The sequence below is a fragment of the Ascaphus truei genome, chromosome 3, assembly GCF_040206685.1.
Source record: "Ascaphus truei isolate aAscTru1 chromosome 3, aAscTru1.hap1, whole genome shotgun sequence".
Taxonomy (NCBI): domain Eukaryota; kingdom Metazoa; phylum Chordata; class Amphibia; order Anura; family Ascaphidae; genus Ascaphus; species Ascaphus truei.
In genome coordinates this window covers 19,484,200-19,500,474 of record NC_134485.1, presented here as the reverse complement: position 1 = coordinate 19,500,474, position 16,275 = coordinate 19,484,200, and the positions used below count along the sequence as shown (strand labels likewise).

The following is a 16,275-nucleotide window of genomic DNA, read 5'->3' as shown; positions in this document are numbered from 1 at the left end:
TACAGCCGTGCGCTGTAGTGATTTGATTGAAGGTGGGGGCAGCGCCCGAAAAGCACCACAGCTTTCGTTTGTAAAAGTTTTTCATATATAATCTATATCTCTACCAAATAGAAATACCGCTGGTGAGCGCTTTCACGTCTCAGACAGGCCTGCAACCCTGTCTTTCGTTATCTCTTAGCATACAATGCTTCCACTGCAGACAGGGATTCTGGGTAATGACATGGAAATGAGCTCAGTGTTTCATACTTAATGTTCAAATCCGTGCTTGTGTGATGTATTGTAGCTCCAAAGGTAATGGTCAATGTTTTTTTTATTTTATTTCTTCTTCTAAAGAGGTAATCCAAGCGACACTTAAAGATATATATATATTTTTTGTTTTATTATAATATATGCAGCCTTTGTTTGCCTTTTTATTGAAAACGAATTACCTAAGCTACTGATCTATTTGTTCTCCCGTGACCGATCAGCAAAGATCCTGCTTCCCAGGGTTCACTAAATGGCAGCCTTTCAGTTTCCATCAATCCTTCCGTTAGTGTAACTCAGCAGCTACAATGTATTCCTATATTACTTGGGTAATTATCTATTATTATAGTTTACAGCTGAAACTGCTGTGCACATTGGTAACAAATGATCACAAACAGGAAAGTGTTGCAATTAACTTGCACTGCTGGGGAGGTGGGGTAAACCTGCTATATAAATAAATCAAAGGATGCTCAGTATATTAAAACTCATTAAAAATGACATTGAGATGAATTTAAAAAAACATTGTAATTATCTAATACTACAGAACAGATTTATTAAATAAGAAACACATGTGGGATATTGCTTGGATTGCTCCCGTAAGATGAACACGATTTCTGTAACGTCCCACTGCTTGTATTAACATGTACAGCGCATATCTTTATTCTGGGTTCAGATCATGAAGCCACAGAGCGGACGATGTTTACCTTGCTGGATGCAACTGATATACAAGATTTCATTTAAAAAAAGAGGAAAAATCTAACTATCCTGTATTTTGCTCTATTCTTGTGCTAAAGGGTATAAAACAAAGTAATATGCATGAAATTCCCATGTTAACCCTCAACATTATCTTAACCACTAGTACCTTTACGTCCGTTAACCTTTTTTTTTTTTTTCGGGGCGTGGGGAAAGATACACAAAGTGCGTTCTACATTACCATTTGCTCTGACAAAGGTCTAATTAAGAGGGGTTTTTTATTTTTATTTTCCTCAACAAACATTTATTTCAAATGACTTGGTAATAACGAATCTAGAATGGAAAGTTAAGCTTCTGAAAATTGTTACATTGAGAGACAGACGAGCGGCTCAGTGAGGTAAGACGCAGGCTGATAACAGTGACCCTGAGCGTGAATCAGTTTCAGTTTCCAGTGTCGGCTCCTTGTGACCTTGGAAAGTCACTTTATCTCTCTGTGCCACAGGCACCAAAAGTAGATTGTAAGCTCTACGGGGCAGGGACCTGTGCCTGCAAAATTTCTATGTGCAGCGTACACTGTGCTATGCAGTGCTATACTGTACAAGGAAAACACAAACAATGATGTCACTGCAATATATAGTGACTGCGATAGAGAACTGTAACCTAATGCACAACGTTCCAGGGATGTGTGTGTCGCACCTGAAGAAGGCCGTTCCCTGAACCGTTGTGCATTATGTCTGCAACATTAAAAAGACTTTAAATGCCTATTTGACGTTTGTCACAGAGTTTTGAGTGCCACAGGATACTGGTCTCTATAGAAGTCTGTATTCCCGCACATTCTCGCTTCCCTGCTAGAGCACGGGTGCGCAAACTTTTTGAGCTCCCCGGCATTTAATTTAAATAGTTTGGGAAAGAGCGCAGGGCCTCAGTAAGCGCAACGCGCCCCCCCACCCAGTTTGTGCACCCCTGTGCTAGATCACCAACCACCATTTTGAAAGGAATGGAGTGTGCCGCCATCTTTGGATCCTTGGAAATATATTTACTGCACAAACAGAATATTTTGTGGGTCGTTAAAGGTGCAAACCCGCCTACCAGGCGTATACTGTATATAAGGTTTTGTAAACAATTTAACCACCTTAATTGGCTTTGCTAAACGAATGAGTTGGCACATTTTGTTTTCCTGACAATGACAAATTGGGTTTCTAAGCCCCGTAATATAGTGGCGTGCTTGCTCCCCGTGCGCGCGGCAGTTCTAATTGGCTGTGGTTAGCCAGCCTTTCTATACTAGGGAAGTGCGCGTGCACAGCAGTGAGCATGGAGCCGGCCGATAGGGGAGAAGACAGGGAAAATGGGAGACAGCTTGCCAATAAAGTTAGGTGTTTTTCTTGCCTTATCACACCCTGCCCTTGTCAGAGATCCAATGCAGATAAGGGCAGAATGAGAGAGACTGGGGCTCTGTCTGTGCAAACCCATTGTTAAACCACACTGCAGTACAGTAGGGCCCTGCTCATACGCCGGGCTCCGTTGTAGGCCGCTGTTGAATTGCGCATGCATGACCTCGGCCGCTCCCCCTTCTGCGCATGCGCAACCTCGGCCGCTCCCCCTTCTGCGCATGCGCGAACTCTGTGCTCCTCCATTTGCGTATGCGTGACCTCGGCCGCTCCTTCTGCTCATGCGCAACCTCGGCCGCTCCTTCTGCGCATGCGCGACCTCGGCCGCTCCCCCTTCTACGCATGCGCCACCTCGGCCGCTCCCCCTGATGCGCATGCGCAGATATGGCGGCCCCCTTCTCGGTACCGCCGTCTTGGCGAATCGCTGAGAAGCGGGGCCCGCCTGTATTAGAAGGTATACATTATGGTGGAAAAATAGTGAGCAATGTTTTCTGCCCATATTGATTTCTGCAGTATAAGCGAAAGGCCTGTAGGTGGTTTCATGTGCATTTCTTCTTGGTTTCTGTGCGTTTCTGGTTGAAATCCCCTTTCAGCCATGTTGTATCTGCGCAGGGAAACCCATTGCTGAAATACCACATGACTGGTTCGGAGTGCACCAACCATTCCACTAATCCTTACAGGGCAGCAACCTGATAGTGGGACTTGGAGGAAAACGTTTCATATTCTTCTATTTGCTGAGTTTATTGCGTATACTGTATTTATTTGTGACATTTGTATGTTTATGTATTTTTATTTGAGTGGCTTTCCTTAGAATAAAATTAAGAACATTGAAGTAATAATAGGTGTATTATTCTCTCCATGTGTTTTAAGTTACAGATCTGGACATTTGTAAATAGCACGTCATGAAATTAAATGGGGTTTAGAGTATTGCAGGTATTAATTCTAACTATGCAAATAGCAAAGCTTTGGCCTCTGAATGGAGAAGTGTTTGTTGTCAATTGTTTTCTTTACCCTTACTCCACCCTGTACTTATCTGAGAGCTAGTACAGATAAGCAGAGATGGGGAGGCAGGGCTATATATGTGTCACATACAGAGTGACATCAGACAAAAGGGTATAGAAACCAGAGGAACAGGGTACAGAAGCCAGAGGAAACCGAAGCCCTCCCAAATCTCAGCTCATGTTTACAACCTAACTTTAAAACTGATGACCAAAATGACACCTGTAAGTATTTCATCCAGATGTAACCCCTTAGACATACCATAAGTACACTTTGGTCCTAGGAGGGAAATTTAAATTTCAGAACACCCTGACAAGGCGTCACCAGCAGGAACGTGTGGTTAAATTATTATAAAATCAACTGGCATTATTAAAGTAACTTTTTATAATATTAAAGTATATTTTTCGTCTGCAGGTCGAGTACGTACCAGTCTCTAGACACGGACGTTACCGTCAGGTATACTCAAGGCAGCTGGAATGGTCGGCTTGGAAAGGACGTCATTACAATTCCCAAAGGAGTAAATGGCACATTTGTTGTGAACATTGCCTCTATTTTTGATTCTGAGAGTTTTTTTGTACCTCAGATCAACTGGCAAGGGATTCTGGGACTTGCATACAAAACATTGGCCAAGGTAAGGCTTGTTGATCCTTTAATTTGAAACATTCCTTATTTCCCTTGTACAGATAATACATAACAATGCCATAGACCAGGGGAGGCCCTCCTAGCCCACCATGGCATTTGGAATGACCCACGTGATGATTTTGGAGAGCAGGAGTTCCACCGCTTTTCTCCTTTGGCCACCAGGGCCTCTGTGTGCTGCGGGCCCCAGCTCTCCTGAGATGCAGTGCCCTCTCACGACATCCCACCTGCCCTGCTGGTGCACCCCCGGCAGGCACCGGAAGTTGGGCCCGCTTGGAAATCGGGCCCAACTTCCACATGCGCCTGCGGAGTCCCAGCTCCTCTCCGCCGTGGGACCTTCACTCAACCCCCAAAGTAAAAGTCTTAAGGGGGGGAATGGGAATTAAGAGAGGGGGAGGGGAAGTGTGATTAAGTGAGAGAAGGGGAGGGGATTGAGTAATAGGAGGAGTGGAGTGGGGAATTGAGCGAGGGGAAGGGTGGGGTAGTATGATAGGAAAATGGTGCCCAATTATTGGCACGCCTCAATAAAAGGTTGACCACCCCTGCCATAGACATTATGGGTTTATCTTTAAAACTCCTGTGCTCATGCTTAATGAGTGATGCTTTATAGAGTCCATATATTTGGAATACATATAAATGGTTATTCTTCCATTCCACAAATTTTGAAACATTTGTAACTTCTTACATATACATAATTAACACTCCCTGCCCGGCTCCAAGAGTTTACATCAAATGTCTCTTATCTTGGCTTGCTCAGAGTTGATTACTTTGTCAGGGTGCTGCATTTGTGCAGGTTGGGCATTGTTAATGCAATGATGGGTGCCAGGAACTTTATTCCAACAAACGGCATCTTTATTAATCGTCATCAATAAACTCTGTTACATGGTACACATCACTTCGTGTATGGTGATTACTGTTCACCATGTGTGCTGTCTGTATACTCTTCCGTAGCTGCCCCCGATCTTGTCCCGATAGGACTATGCTGAGGCTTGACTAAGCCCTGCTACCTAAATGATCTCTCTGCTGTGTATTGTCGACAGTGCGCCATCTCCTTTGGGCCCCTGTCGGACCTGGTACTACCTCTCTATCTGTGGTCAGTATCCCCGTCTCGGGTAGTGAATGCCATTACGTGGCCTTCTGGATGAGCGTCGTTCTAGACTCTCCTGCCGTTTTAAAGCGCCCTGGTCACATGGGCTAATAGGAAGCTGCACTTGATGTCACCACCAGGAGCTTTGAAAAGCATCCATAACATGAATCTCGGAGTGGCTACCGGCTCCCACTATGGAGGTAAGAACCTCCAGAAGCAGGGGGTCCCCGGAGCTGGAATTAATAATTAATGGCGTTCAGCTCCGGAGACCCCCTGCTTCAATCCTGTATTTAAAAAACCAACAGCAAAATGGCTTTGATTGCCTCCAAGTTACTACAGTAAAACCAAGGAAACAGACGTTTTTATTTTATTTGTGACGTCACATACGTGTGAAGTGGTCGTATTATTCTTGTAGTGCCGTCGTTGTAGTGTTTCTGTGCTTCTGGTATTGCTGATCTTCTTTACCGGAGTTTAAAAATGTTATCCTGTTTCGTTTAGTTGTTCCCATAAAGACAAAGCCGTGTCTGATTTATGTGTGTGTTGTGTTAAGTGACAAAAGGGCTTATTATAGAACCGCAGAAGCGGCCAAAGTGGTGAATTTAGTCCGAAAACAACCCGGCCAGCTGCTTCTGTGTACATAGAGTAAGCCCCAAAAAGTACTGCAATTGCAGATAATCTGATTAGGGTCAAGTGAGTGAAACTAATGAGTGCAAACATTCTTATTCGTATAATTGGTTTCCTTTGAAAAATGCAGTCACCCATAAAGTAACATATTTAATTAACTTTTCCCATTCGTCCTATTCAATCCTAATCGTATCTGATGCCCCTTTTTGCCCTTCTCTTTTATATTTTTTTGGCTAGGGATTGGAGAATAAGGTAATTTGCAAAAAAACAACCAAAAAACCTGGATAATCAATTTATAATTAACAATATACACACATGTACAAACAGACTTTTCATGAAAGAGTTAGACATCATAATCTTCAAAGCATTTGGTTACCATTGAAGCGTTAACATATATTTTTTAAATGCCTAAACTTGATATAGATATATATTTTTTAAGGTGTAAAGTTTACTTTGTGCTTAATAAATATGGTATAGGTGTTTTCAAGTAATTTATGTAAACTTTTTACAATCTTAAATGTGTTTCCGTAATTAAATGATCAGTCCTCAAATCTCCCGATAGACTGATGTTTTTGTTCCGTTTATTATAACGTCATGACATCATTCGCTAACACAAGTATTCAGCGGACCCGAAGAAAAGGAAAACGTACGTTTTTCACTGGATCGGGGCAGGCATGGAGGACAGCTTGGACTGTTCCAGGCCCGCCACAGGACGTGGCCGACCCAACCTGGTTTGTCTTCAAAGTTTTGGGGTTGCAGCAGGCCTTGTCTATAATGGCTGCCATTGGCAGGTCAACAGTTCAGCCCTCCAAACCCGCTTTTCCCCTCCACTAATAAAGAAATCGGCCTTCTGGCCTATTTTTTTCTCTCCCAAACTCAACACCATCGGTTCACCAGCAATTCTCCCACTCTCTGTTCCCCATTCAGTGGACAAATCGCCCAGTTTATGGCTGGATTTGTGCAATTTGATAGTGGCTCCTGGTGCCCAAAGTTTCCAGGCTCTTATGCTCCGTCCACCATAGCACGCATCCTGTAGCACTACGGATTCTGGGGCACAAGTTTTCCCGGTTCGGTGGTGATGGACAGCTGCTGAACTATGGAAAGTCGCGCCCCAGAATTCTGAGCGGCTGCACCACGTGGACCACCAGTTATAATGAAAAACAATTTAAAAAAAAGACATCAAGATGAGGGCCAAGACTATGATTAAGGCTATGGGCTCAGCTATGGTTCTGCCACTGTCCTGGGCCGCAGCAAACCCCCACGGTGGGCCTGCAAAGGCAATAGTTAGTTTAAACTTGCCTGAATCTAAGGCTACGGCCCTGCTGCCTGATGCCTGCGAGGCTGGCGGCGCGTGCAGCCAAATTCCCCGGTCTGCAGGGGGAAAGACACGGAGGGCGTGATGGGGGCACTGCGATGACGTCACCCGGCAGGTGCGCCCTCATTGGCTGAACCGCCGGGGGCGTGGCCTAGCACTCGGTCGCCCGTGCCCATCTCAATTTTCGGGTCTTGAAGAAACCCGTTGCACGGCGGCCACCCCTCGCAGCTAACCCGGCCCCATTGACGGGCGGCTCTTGTCCCTGCAGCGCCCACCATAGCGAGCGCTGCAGCAGCCATTGGGGACCAAGCCTAACAAACTCAATCACATTGATCTATTTTAATGACCCACTACTTGGGCCTGTTTAACGATCTCTGATTTTACAAGTGCAGAAAATACAGCAGAGTTTTTGTTTGGAGAAAGTGCACACAATTAAGATCTTGTGGTTGTCAGGTGATATAAGTACTGGTGGCTCTGAGACTAAGGGTGAATACAACTGTGTTGTGTGTTAGAATAATTGATTTTGAGAGAGAGAGTTGCTTTAAATACATGTTATCAGATAGTGTCTTCCATCCAGGGTTTGATGTGGTTGCTGAATATGAGGGGAGGAAGGTAAATAAACAGGATTGTCCCCATAGCAACATATATAGCATGTTGGATTTGTAATGGCACTCAGGAATGTAACTTCCTGTGTTTTTCATAACTTAGAATATATTTACCAGATTTTCAAATTAGCAACTAGAAGCTTAACTTCTTAAAGGGGTAACCATCTGACAGAATTTACAATGCATCCTGCTTTCGTTATTGGTAAGATATTATGCTTCAGTGATGTAAGAACGCTGAACTCATTTCTGCGGGAGCTTCAGTGGTCATGCTGTCCAGCATTTGAAAACTCTCTGGGGTAGACTTTAAGATGTTTTGGTTTCAGACCCATTCATTCTTTTTCCTGTATCTTTGGGAAATACCCAGCATACATCACCCCATACTTTCTCAGCGTTGTCTGAAGCTTCTGAGTTATCGTCACATTTAGTGACCAAGTTTCACATCTATAAGTGAGCATGGTCGAGAACGTTCTTCTTGAGACACAGTGGAAGGTTCCCTTGAAATATTGTCTTGTTGCTTCCAAATGCCTCCATCCCATCTTCATTCTCCTATTGATTTTATTCAAAAGGTTCCAATCCATTGTTATTTGACGGCCAAGGTAGACATAGTCTTCGACAACATCTAGTTATATTCCATTTATTTAAATCTTTACAGACTAGACACGTTCATTGAACATCACTGTGGTGTTGCTGAGATTAATTCGGAGGCCCACATTCGCCTCAGCGATCCTAAAAGCATTAAGAAAAAGTGTTGTAGAAACGTACATTAATATTATAAAGAAAATTTACGAGAATGCCACATCAACCAATGGATTACGTGACGATACAAGCAAGATAGGGATCAGCAAGGGCGTGCGGCAGGGAGACACCGTGTCACCAGGATCAGCAAGGGCGTGCGGAAGGGAGACACCATGTCACCAAAGCTTTCCACTGCAACACTTGAAGATTTATTCAAGACATTAGATTGGGACGAAAAGGGAATCAAAATCAACGGTGGATATTTGAATAATCTACGATTTGCATTTGCGTTTGTTTTAGTTTTGTCACAAGTCCAGAAGACCTCCAGCAGCAAATCGGGGACCTCGCCGAAGCAAGTAATAATGAACATATACATACTGTAGTGTGTGTGTAGTGTAAAATTGTTTTAATAAAAATATTTAAAACTAAAACCGGTTTCACAGTTGCTCTCTCACAATGTTTCCGAGATAAAAGTGCATTGAAAGCACAGAAGTGCTGATTTACCAGACACCAGTCCGAGGAAGTTCCAGTTCAGTGCGTCCCTATCAGAGAGAATTCACTTCACTTTTCCAATGTTAAGGCCCACCCAAACGTAGGAGATGGCGTTATCCCGTGATGTGTTAGTGCACTTAGTTGGGTACCTGCCCGGGAGCTCCAGCACCCGGGTGGTGCAGATTAACGAAGAGGATCCATCTGATCCAACGTTGTCATCCGTGATGGCGTCCGCCTCCGCGTGGGGTGAATTCCGGCGTGGATAATATCACTAGAGTCTCTTGCAACGGAGGTGGTCTGGTCCTAGACCACAGGCCACAATCGCCGTGCGGCGTCTTCACTGTGTCCCTGACACTAGACAGTAAAGTGGGAAAGCGTCCCTGTCTAAGGGGCCTTCCCTGAAGTAACCACAAGCTACGGTGTGTCGGGGCCTAGCTGGGGCCTAAGGGGGAATGTACTAGGCCTAGTCTCAGAGCCACTGGCTCTGAGACATTACCTACTTGATCCAGCTCCCTCTGACGATTGGCGTGATCCCCAGATACGCCAAAAGTATCTATCTTGGAAGCAAGGAATCCTCTCGGTCCTATTGGCTTAGCTGCATCCATGTGACATGCGCCAGTGCATTGTGGGGCTTGTAGTTCCCCTTGAGCCCTTCCCGGCACTGACTGCCTACTCTGCGCATGTGTGCACTTCCCTCTAATGGCCGTAGCAACCTAGGGGTGTTCTGCACATGCGCAAGCTTAAAGATGGCGGCACCCTGCACTTGAAGCCTCCGCGGGGCTCCGGCGACCCGCTCGCCACTCGGGAACACACACGCACTGCTTTAGTCCCCTCCCCGCACTCACCGGCAGCGCGCACACACACTGCACCGGCACCCGCGCGCCCCCGCAACCCTACTGGCACCCAAAGGACACGCCTGACTCCGCAGCCGTAAGGGGGACCAATGGGTAACCAGGATATGTATATTTATATATGCTGCTGGTCGGTGTGCCGACTCAAAATACAGACATATGAATGTACAACGCCAAAACATAAAATACAGAGAGTGCAGATGGTGGTTTACAAGATGAACACAATATTAATATAACGTCCAAGGAAAGCATGGTGCATATATATGTATATAATCTGTTAGTGTATACTGTATACTACTGTATCTCACTGAAAATAAGAGAAAACAAATATAACAATCATACTCTCTCTTTATTTTTGCTAATCACTAGAAATAAGCTAATGAAAGTGCTTGCTTTTGCCCCCCCAGCCCTCGAGCTCTGTGGACCCTTTCTTTGATTCCCTTGTGCAGCAGCAGAAGATTCCCAACATCTTCTCAATGCAGATGTGTGGGGCCGGCCTGCCCACCAGTGGGACCAACGGAGGCAGTCTTGTGAGTATCATGTAGGACGACCCATCAATAAAAACGACCCATCTTGAAAGTGAGCTCAGTGTGATAGTCTTTATGGCGGTCTAGTTCAAGGAGCCTTATCTGTTAAGCTATCTTATGTTGAGCCTCCTTCATCAGGCTCATTGACATTCGATGATTGCACAAAGTGGGAGCATCTGAGCAGCCATTTTAAGTTCTATTTTTGGACTCTGTTGTTGTGATAAAAGCATTAGGCCAGGAAGAGACTAGAGGTACTCACGGAAAACGTATTGTATATTATAGTGAATAGATCTCTATTAAAAAAAAAAAATAACAAATGTGGTGAACGGCACCTATGGGAAGAGTCCGTAAAAATATAACAGCAGAGAATGGGCCATATAACCCATGTATTTTCCCAAGCTATGTATACTTGTGTTTGTTCTCTGGCTCCTCCCTCCTTAAGATTTTCTAATCGGTCATGAGTACGTCCCCCCCACCCCAATGTTTGTTTTAATGCATTTATCCATCCGTATGTTTCAAAGGTTGATTCCAAATTAAAAAAAAAAGCAGAAGTTTCAATGAAGAGAAAAACATTGTGTTGGGCCCAACTTTCATCTTAAAGGCATTTTTAAAAAAATATTTCAACTTCCTATGTTAGGGGGCATATAGCACATTGCAATATAGGGCAATATGAAGCATTGAATTAGTTAGCTCTACCAAAATTCAAATTGCATTAAAAAGAAGAAAGTATAAAAATGGATGGAAAAACTGGTAACCCAACTGCTGTCAGTCATAACATCTGTATAAATTCATTTACCAGTCTGTAGCCGCAATTTGAAATGCATTAACGCTTTCTTGCTCGATAAGATTTCAATCTCATTCAAGTGAAGGATGACGTTGTCCAAAGAGAGAGAGGATAAATAAGGGTAACCCTAATGGGTTCAAGAAGCCTCCTAGGCTGTACTCGAACTGCCTCAGACCCCCCACTCCATTAAAGGTGGGGTGCCTCCAATCTGAGCCTCGTTCACTCTGATTTGTCTATACGGTGGAGGAAAACTGTTAACCCCTGTGCGAAGATCAAATCAAGTGTATGACCGTGCTCATGGGTCGGGCCATGCACAAACTACCTAAATGCCATGAATCCCATAGTAAGCAAATGATCCCTAGCCTCAGCATTGTCTGGGTCATCAGCTCACATGTTGACGTCCCCCAGCACCATAGAGTGAGGGAACTCCAGTAATATGGGAGTAACCACATATGAGACCACCAGATGAGACATATAATCACCCCTGTGTCCAGGCGGTCTATAAACCAGGGTGAATTACAAAGCTTGATTGTCATGCATGGCACAGCAAATGGTCATCTATTCAAAAGACCTGACCCTGGGCCCAGGGTGGGATGCACAGATAGGATTGGATTAAAATATTACGGCTACTCACCTTTCTCCTTACTGGCCCTAGGAACATGCAACACAGAGTACTCATCAGGGACTAGGTCACACAAAGGATTGTCAATCCCATAAGTTAGCCAGGTGTCTGTGATGAATACTAGATGTGGTTGGCCCAAGACAATAGCACCAACGGGGCACAGTGGACGACTGACCTAGCATTTCTAAACATAATCTTCAGAGCGGGCTCCTAGTTTTCTCGCAGCTGATATCTGGATGCCGGTTCCCCCCTGGAGGGGGATTGATGTCAGGACCCTAGGCCGCAGTACCCTTTGCATGGGGTACCGATGACGGCAATGGACAGTCTCAATCCTCTGAATGAGAACAGAGGTTAGAGATACCCCTCGACCCAAATGCCTGCTTCCCGGCACCGGGCCTTCTCCCCCTCGCCCACTCCATACCGGGGAGCTGGAGGCATGCAGCCAGGTCGGCCACTGTATACCCCATACCACACATTGGCAACAGGACCCCTTACACAAACAGAGCTTAAATTGTGCAGGGCTACAAGTGTAGAACATGAGTGTAGCTTAGTTCACCAAAAGCTGTCCATTAATAGGAATCTGCAGATAAAGTTGCTGGAAGATCCAGACAGACATCCACCTCTTGTCTAACGCCTGTATAATTCAGACCCTTATAACGGTTCTCTTTGAAATGTGCCTGTGATGGTAGGAGGTAGCCGGTCTGCATAATAAAGGTTAAGTCCGACTGGTTACCCCTGAACACCGTGGGTCCCTGGCAGCTACTGTAAGTAGCACCATAAGCCAGTGGCTATGTATTGTATACAACAAAAGACAGGGGAGACCAATGCTACATCCAATTGTCAAAACATATATGGTAATAAGTATAAAGTTTAAATACTTTAATAATAATATACTTATTACCATATATGTTTTGTCAATTGGATGTAGCATTGGGCACCCCTGTGACTTGTTGTATACATTTGCCACACCCAGTAGCACTCTCTTTAGACATAAATATATATTCATGATGTGGGGGTGGGTGTAGGAGTTTGAGCTAGCTGGGAATGTGTGTTAGCCATGTATTGTAACCTGTAAAAGTTAAAGTGTACCCTGCTTTTCCACTTTATATGTTCCCCTTGCCCCAGATACATGACACTTCAGGAGTATAAGTTTTAGGTGAGATATTTGGGTGGAAATGTAGTTATTTTGTTTGCAGGAGTTCGGGGGCCAAAGTTACCGGTAGTCCCCTAATTCTCCTTGGCGAGCAGGCATGATTTGCCGGTACGCGGGTTGAATTACACCGGGGCTACCCAGTGTACCCCAGACACCTGGTTTTCGAGCCCAGATATCCCAGTCCCATTTCCCTCACAGGTATGGGTCTCCCCAAGTCATATTCTGTATTAAAACATATTTTATTGTGCTTGGTGCATTTTCTATAAATGTCTATGCAGTCAGCCCAAGCATCCACATAGGTGCCGGGATGTTCCAAGGAGGGAGGATGTCCAAAGGTGACAAAACCATTTGGTGGGCGAGGTAGGGCGAATTGCCAGGTCTGGAGAACAAAGGGCACCATGTGGGGACACCTTTTGAGTCTGCCAGACCTGGCAGAGCCTGCCCAGTGGGTGGCAATGAGTTAGCTGGGGGAAGATGGCGCCCGTAGACGCATTTCTCATTGGCTAATTCATATTTCCCGCCCATCTGGTTTTTCGAGTCGGCTTGGAATGCCTCCTCCTCTGATGTCAGCCAAGAGACGAGCCCCCATTTCTATTGGCGATTGGGAAGGAATTACCACGCGATTGGTCACTCCTCCTACTTCCATGCTGAACATTAAACAGCGGAGGGTATGTAAGGAGTTGGCCGAGTCAGAGAACCAGACGATCTTGTGGCTTGTCGATGAATCGGGCAGGCTTTTCAATGTTGCTCTGTTACGAATAGCAGAGCAACCGGCTTTGTTTCTGAAGCTAAGAAAGCCTGCCCTGCAGAGACTACTGTAAGTCAGATGTGAGGTCCAAATTCTCATTTTAGAATATAGCAATTTTCGGCTAGGGTTTCTAGCCGAAAAGAGGACCAGGACGCCGGGAGGGATTTCCCGGTCAGGGTAAGCCTTCCGAAGCAGGCGCCCTGCACCTATTTTGAGCCTAGTCTCCCCCCCCCCCCCCTAGGACCCCAGTAAGTGTGTATTTCGTCTGTATTTTGTATATTCATTGTGTGTACGCGGGTTTACCCGAATAAACCTCATTTTATTCCACTACCTTATTTTGCCAAGTGAATGACCCCGGTTAAAGGTTTTAAGAGTCCTGGTCTCTCGTGACAGGGCCCACTTGAATGATAGATCCGCATGACAGGATTGTGCATACATAAACTGAGCCTGTTTCCTTTTTTTAGGTCATGGGTGGCATGGAGACAAGTTTGTATAAAGGAGATATCTGGTATACCCCCGTTACAGAGGAGTGGTACTACCAGGTTGAAGTTCTTAAGTTTGAAGTTGGTGGCCAGAATCTAAACCTGGATTGCACAGAGGTATGTAGACATGTTCCTTTCCCCTATGCATTGCCGCTTCTTGTACATTAATGCTACATATATGTAATATATTTACCATTGTGTTTATGTCCCATTATCTGAAAACATCATACAGACTCTCGGGGAGCGTAGAACAATTGGCAAACAAAACATCTATATCCATATAATTCACAGGTGTCTGTCTCCCACTCTGCCCTACAACCTTTTTGTTACCCAGTTATTTTATACATTGATGGAAAATTGTCCAGTTTCTACATTTCCTGAAGGTTTCACGTGGTAATATTCCCAAAATTGTATTAGTCTCTGTAACGGACGTCGGTCACAGAGAGGTCTGAACATGCCTCAGTGTCAGACCGTCGGTATGCTAAACAGCGGGTCACCGTTATACTGAGTCTATCCAGATTCATCCCGCTGGGAACGTGCCTCGGTTCTACTGACCGTGAGGTATCCCCTCTCAGGCTAGGTCAAAAAGGTGCCCAAAAACATCCACTACTATTCCTAGCTTTACTTTGCTAGGATGGTAGCATCACCCCACAGCACCACAAGAGCCACGCTCCTATACCCGGGACACCCCCCACCCAATCCTGGGAACGCTGACCCAAAGTACACCCTGGGAATCCTAACCTGACTTTCCTAGGAGGGTAGTTACCCCACAGAACCCATAAGGACCCCACCCCAAGAGCAATTCTCTTATGCCTGGGATGCTGCCCACCCACTCCTGGGTTCACTGACCCAGATTACACAACCTTACTCTGATACCCGTGTGGGTTCTAAGGACAAGGGGACTTCTATGAATTCAATGGGTCCTAGGGTTCCCAGAACACACAACACGGATACACTATCCTTGTACTCAGATCACAATGATCCCAACCCCTATTACCCTGGTGGTCTCTGGGATACTGGAATTTCCACTTAACCTAGAGAATTCCAGAACTCCCAGCGAGCAGGTTACTGAATCACAAGGCACATATAGTAACAACCCTAGCTGAACGCACTAGGGGTTTAGCGTCTGAGAAAAGTCACAGTAGGTCACAAGTTACACTAAACCATGTGGGCTAAAACTCAGTCACCACAATAGAGCGATCAAACTAGTTTTAATCAAGAGGTTACAGTACACAAAATATAACATACAGCTGATAACTGAAGAAATAAAGATTTTTTTTTCTTTGAAGCTTACAAGTGGTTCAGTTCCACCCGGGGGTACAGGAATAAAGTCTTTGGGGTGGCACAGGGTAGTGGGGTAACTGCACAGACCAACATGTTCCAAAGAGAGATCACAGCAGCTGTGTCTTTCCCCAGTGAATCTGATGTGGGGGAAAACAGGGTAGGGCTTTCAAGCTTTCCTTACCCATCATTCCCTGTGGGACTTTTGCACCAATCAGAAATGTTTTAATGTTCCGCCAATCACGGGACTAGCCCACGCCTAACTGAAACGTGAAAATAAGCGGGAATCCAGCACCGAAAGGGTCACAGACAGTGATGCTCTGGCTGGAAGTTAAGGAGCTGATCTCAACAGGGGTCATGCAGCAAATGGTCTAAGCTGCCTTGTACACACAATAGAGGAACCACACGGAGTATCAGTAGATCATACAGTTGTAACCTAGCAATATAGCTTTTCCTGATATTCTGCTCTAAAATGAAGGGACCTGGCATGGCAAGGCGACAGCAGACTGGGCTTTAGCCTTCTTTTATTAAGGGAGCCCGGTCTATTCCGTCACAGCCTCTGTTTTTATCTCCGCTCCTATCACCGAACTATATTTTTTCCATTGCCCCCCTCTGTGTCCAGGAGTCTCGGAACTTACTTGATACAGTAACTTACAATTTGGAACAGGTACTTAATCAATACATTATACAAACGAAAGGCTGTTTGTCTGAAATTTGCATTACTGGAATTACATCATATGGTTAGGGCTAATAAACAGCAATATAAGATATCTGCTTGCATTTGGTGTGCATTTTTCTCTCTCCACGCAACCTCTCTCTCCACGCAACCCCTCCTCTCTCTCTCTCCACGCAACCCCACCTCTCTCTCTCCACGCAACCCCACCTCTCTCTCTCGCCACACAACCCCACCTCTCTCTCCACACAATCCCACCTCTCTCTCTCTCCACACAACCCCACCTCTCTCTCTCCACACAACCCCACCTCTCTCTCTCCACACAACCCCACCT

General features: G+C 45.3%; 1 protein-coding gene across 1 annotated transcript in view; it reads left to right on the top strand.

The window, feature by feature from the left end:
- BACE2 (beta-secretase 2) overlaps window positions 1–16,275 on the top strand; it is a 101,137-nt gene that overhangs the window by 52,800 nt on the left and 32,062 nt on the right. Inside the window, 3 exon segments of the mRNA XM_075593708.1 lie at window positions 3,738–3,954; window positions 10,079–10,201; window positions 13,970–14,104. Coding sequence (XP_075449823.1) covers window positions 3,738–3,954; window positions 10,079–10,201; window positions 13,970–14,104 — 475 coding nt within the window.